Source organism: Gavialis gangeticus, unplaced genomic scaffold, assembly GCF_001723915.1.
Source record: "Gavialis gangeticus isolate Ggan-Ray unplaced genomic scaffold, GavGan_comp1, whole genome shotgun sequence".
NCBI lineage: Eukaryota > Metazoa > Chordata > Crocodylia > Gavialidae > Gavialis > Gavialis gangeticus.
This window is the reverse complement of record NW_017729016.1, coordinates 17298878-17302093: the sequence shown is the minus strand read 5'-3', so window position 1 is coordinate 17302093 and position 3216 is coordinate 17298878. Positions and strand designations below refer to the sequence as shown.

Sequence of the window (3216 nt, the reverse complement as noted above, 5' to 3'; positions counted from 1 at the left end):
ACTCAGTTGGGCTGTATTGATTTCTTCTGAGTTCATTCCAGGTAATTGGAGTCTTTTAGGAAAAATCTCCCCAAAGAAGCCCATTCCATGACCCTGGTGAAGGTGTTTCTTCAACTTCTGATTAAATAAAATTAAGTAGTTGATTTAAATATGGGGTTTATGGTCATTTCTATAAAAAGTTGGGCATCAGGCCCTTGGTCAGGAACATAACCCCCTATTATAACATTGTTTCCATGAGGAAAACCAGCTTTGACTTGCATCAGTTTGATTTACAGCGCCTTTTTCAGGAACATAACCCGCTGTAAGTGCGAGAACTTGCCTGTATTACGAAGGTGGGTTGTGGGGTGATCTGTTGTTCTGTAAAAAGTAGACATTTCAAGATGATCATTTCTGAGTTGCATTCACCTGAGTGGACATGTGGGGCACAGTGTATTTAATGTCCCCCCCCCCCCCCCCCCCCCCCCCAAATCCAACAAACGTAGAAAAGCCACTATGAGGAGCACAGAACAACTTCATCCTATGGTCTGAAGTGTGTCTGCAATTGGAGATGAACTAGTTTCTCTCTTTTTATCAGGGTCTGCAGCATGATAAGGTTTCACAACCTGTTCCTTGACATAAGGACAGGGCTTTCAAGAGAGAAAACAAGTTGTTTTTAAAATCCTGTCCTCCACAAATTTGCTTCCTTTTTCAGGCCTCAGTGTTCCCCTGTCACCTGCTTTTGAGCTATGGCTCCAGCCCCGTGTAAGTCACTGGGTGATAGAGTCCAGAGGTGACCGGTGATGGATTGGACAGACCTCTCCTGCTTTCAGCTGTTTAACCCTGCAGCCTGGCTAACGAAGATACTGAGCTCTTGTGTAGTACTTTTTCATCAGTGGCACTCCGGGCACTTTACACAGGAGGTCAGTCTCCTGACAACTGAGGCAGAGAGATAAAATGCTGACCAGTGCCATTCGGGCTGGGAGCAGATGTGAGAATACAACGCAAGCGTCCTGGATCCTACTTCTGTATGCCACCCATTGTGCCGCACTGCCTCTGACCTCCCGTTGGTGTGGGGGTGTAAAGAGGGAGGGAATCCTTTCCTATAACCTGTGAAGGGCTTACAGCAGTTTAGTCCATAATTACCCACAACAGGCAGTTGGTAAAATCAAGCTACATTTTTGCACTACAAAATGTCACCCAGTAAGGGAGAACCCCAAATCATCAGGATGCGTGTGTCCAGGGTCTGGAACAAACTCCCCCAGTGGTGGTGTAAGCACCTACTGTAGACTCCTTCAAAAAACAGGTGGATATATTTCTGGCTGGGGTCACTTGATCCCAGCTGACTTCCCGCCTATGGTGGAGGGGCTGGACCCGATGATCTCTTGAGGTCCCGTTTAGCCCCTAATGTCTATGAAATCATCACACCTTTCTCTCCTTTTTTTTTTTTTTTTTTTGGTTGCATCCCTGGTCTGCCTCTTGGTTTTAAAGCCACTCTTTGTTCACTGTTTAAGGTGCTGCTTAGTGTCTTTGTTAGGACCTTTCTGTCCCAGGCTGCGTAGCTTGGGGAGGCTGACTTAACTGTAAAGTTGTGCAGTCTGAATGTGGGAAGTTGGAGGCTTTTCCAGGACTTGCTGGGAGTGAAAAAGTGTCTGCCTGGCCGCCCTAATCAGAACTCTTTTTGTCTGCAAAAGCAACACGCTAATAAGGTGCTAAAAGTAAGGTGGCTAATTAAGTCCTGCACACCCTGGCACCTCCCTCACAGAAGCTAATAAAACCCAGCCAGCTGAAGTGGTTTCTTCATGCTTTTTTAATAACGTGAAGTTAAAGTACAAAATTCCTGCACTGCTGTTAAAATAACACGGTTCCTTCCATTTCACAAGTTCTCCTAGGCAGGATCTAAAAGTGCTGAGCTTAGGGATTCACTTAGTTTGGCAGACTGTGCTGTGGTGGGAGCAGGACAGACAGGAAATACAAGCTTCTTAGCTGATTCACAGAGCAAATTTGGCCTGTTGGCAGAAGAAGCACTAGCTTCTTGACTGGGTATAATTGGTAACGCTCCTGGGAGGTACTGAGTGTGTTAACACGTAGGTGGTAGTATGGGCACAGCCTCTTGCCAGAGGAGTGTCTTGGCTGCTCTTCTGCCTTGTGCTAAGGTAGTGTGCACGTAGCAAAGGGAGCAGAAATGCTTCAAGGCTTTACTGGATATTTTTCTTTCAAAATCTGCAATCTTTGTCCTTCTAGAGTTGACAACGTCTCCAGTCAGCGAGCCAAGGAAACCGGAGCAGCTTCTCATGCAGACACCCCCAGGGAACCCGCTGATGCTCTCCCACACCCTACAAGAGCTGTTGAGTAAAGACATTGTGCAGGTGGAGCTTATACCGGAGAAGAAGGGCCTCTTTCTGAAACATGTGGAGTATGAGGTTTCCAGCAAGGTAATGTGAGTGGCCCCTGGGTTGTGGGAGAGCACATTTTCTAGGGAGCTACCATGCAGTTGTAACCTGTGTTGAAAGGCAGGTGACCAGCCAATTTGGCAGACTAGTTGAGGAAAGGGTGAGTCAGGCAGTTGTGCCAGTCTATTTTCAACTGCAGAGACAAAACTGTACCTTTCCTGTACTGGGCATTGCTCTAACTGGGGCTGAGATAGTGGCTTTGCTAAGTAGGTGGACAAACTGTACATTAGACCATAATGACTGAACTCGCCTGAAGTCTGAACTGCGTATCAGTGCAGGTGTTTAGAAGTGGAAGTCTGTAATGAGCAGTAGTCTGCATTAGCTTGGTATTTCAGATATGTTAAGAGCTCACGGAAGAGACTGAGTTGACAAGACTAGGTATGACGAGGAATAGGTGCAGCACAATCGGCATCTCTGCAGGTTCTCCTCCCCTGTCATTTCCTGGATGAATGCCCAGGAAGTGAGTTACCCCAGTCTTGACCTGCAAGGCCCGCTTTGGGCCAAGAGGAGAATTATAAGGATTTTTTTGTCTCCTTTGTGGGAGTGTAAAGAAGATTGCTCACTGGTGTCTATTGGGTTCCTGATATACTTCACGCAGGATACTACAGATCAGTTGTTTGATACTGTGGGAATGGGTTTTTGTCACTTATGTCCTTAGTCAGAATCACCTTTTCAGCCTACAGGTTTGAGTGGTTCTCTAGCTCAGTGGTTCTCAACCTTTTTTTGTACCAGGACCCATTTGTAACCATTGATGGCCAGTTTTGACCCAGTGCCCCTCACTCCCAAC

At 46.6% G+C, this 3216-nt stretch overlaps 1 protein-coding gene across 2 annotated transcripts in view; it reads left to right on the top strand.

Annotated features, from left to right (window-relative positions):
• Nucleotides 1–260: 260 nt before the first annotated feature.
• SNX8 (sorting nexin 8) overlaps nucleotides 261–3216 on the top strand; it is a 22544-nt gene continuing 19588 nt past the window's right edge. Inside the window, exons 1-2 of one of the 2 annotated variants that reach the window (XM_019512953.1) lie at nucleotides 261–332; nucleotides 2221–2411. In XM_019512953.1, coding sequence (XP_019368498.1) covers nucleotides 2271–2411 — 141 coding nt within the window. In that variant the 5' untranslated portion in view covers nucleotides 261–332; nucleotides 2221–2270. The remainder of the gene's footprint in view (nucleotides 333–2220; nucleotides 2412–3216) is intronic. The other variant, XM_019512956.1, reaches the window with a different exon arrangement.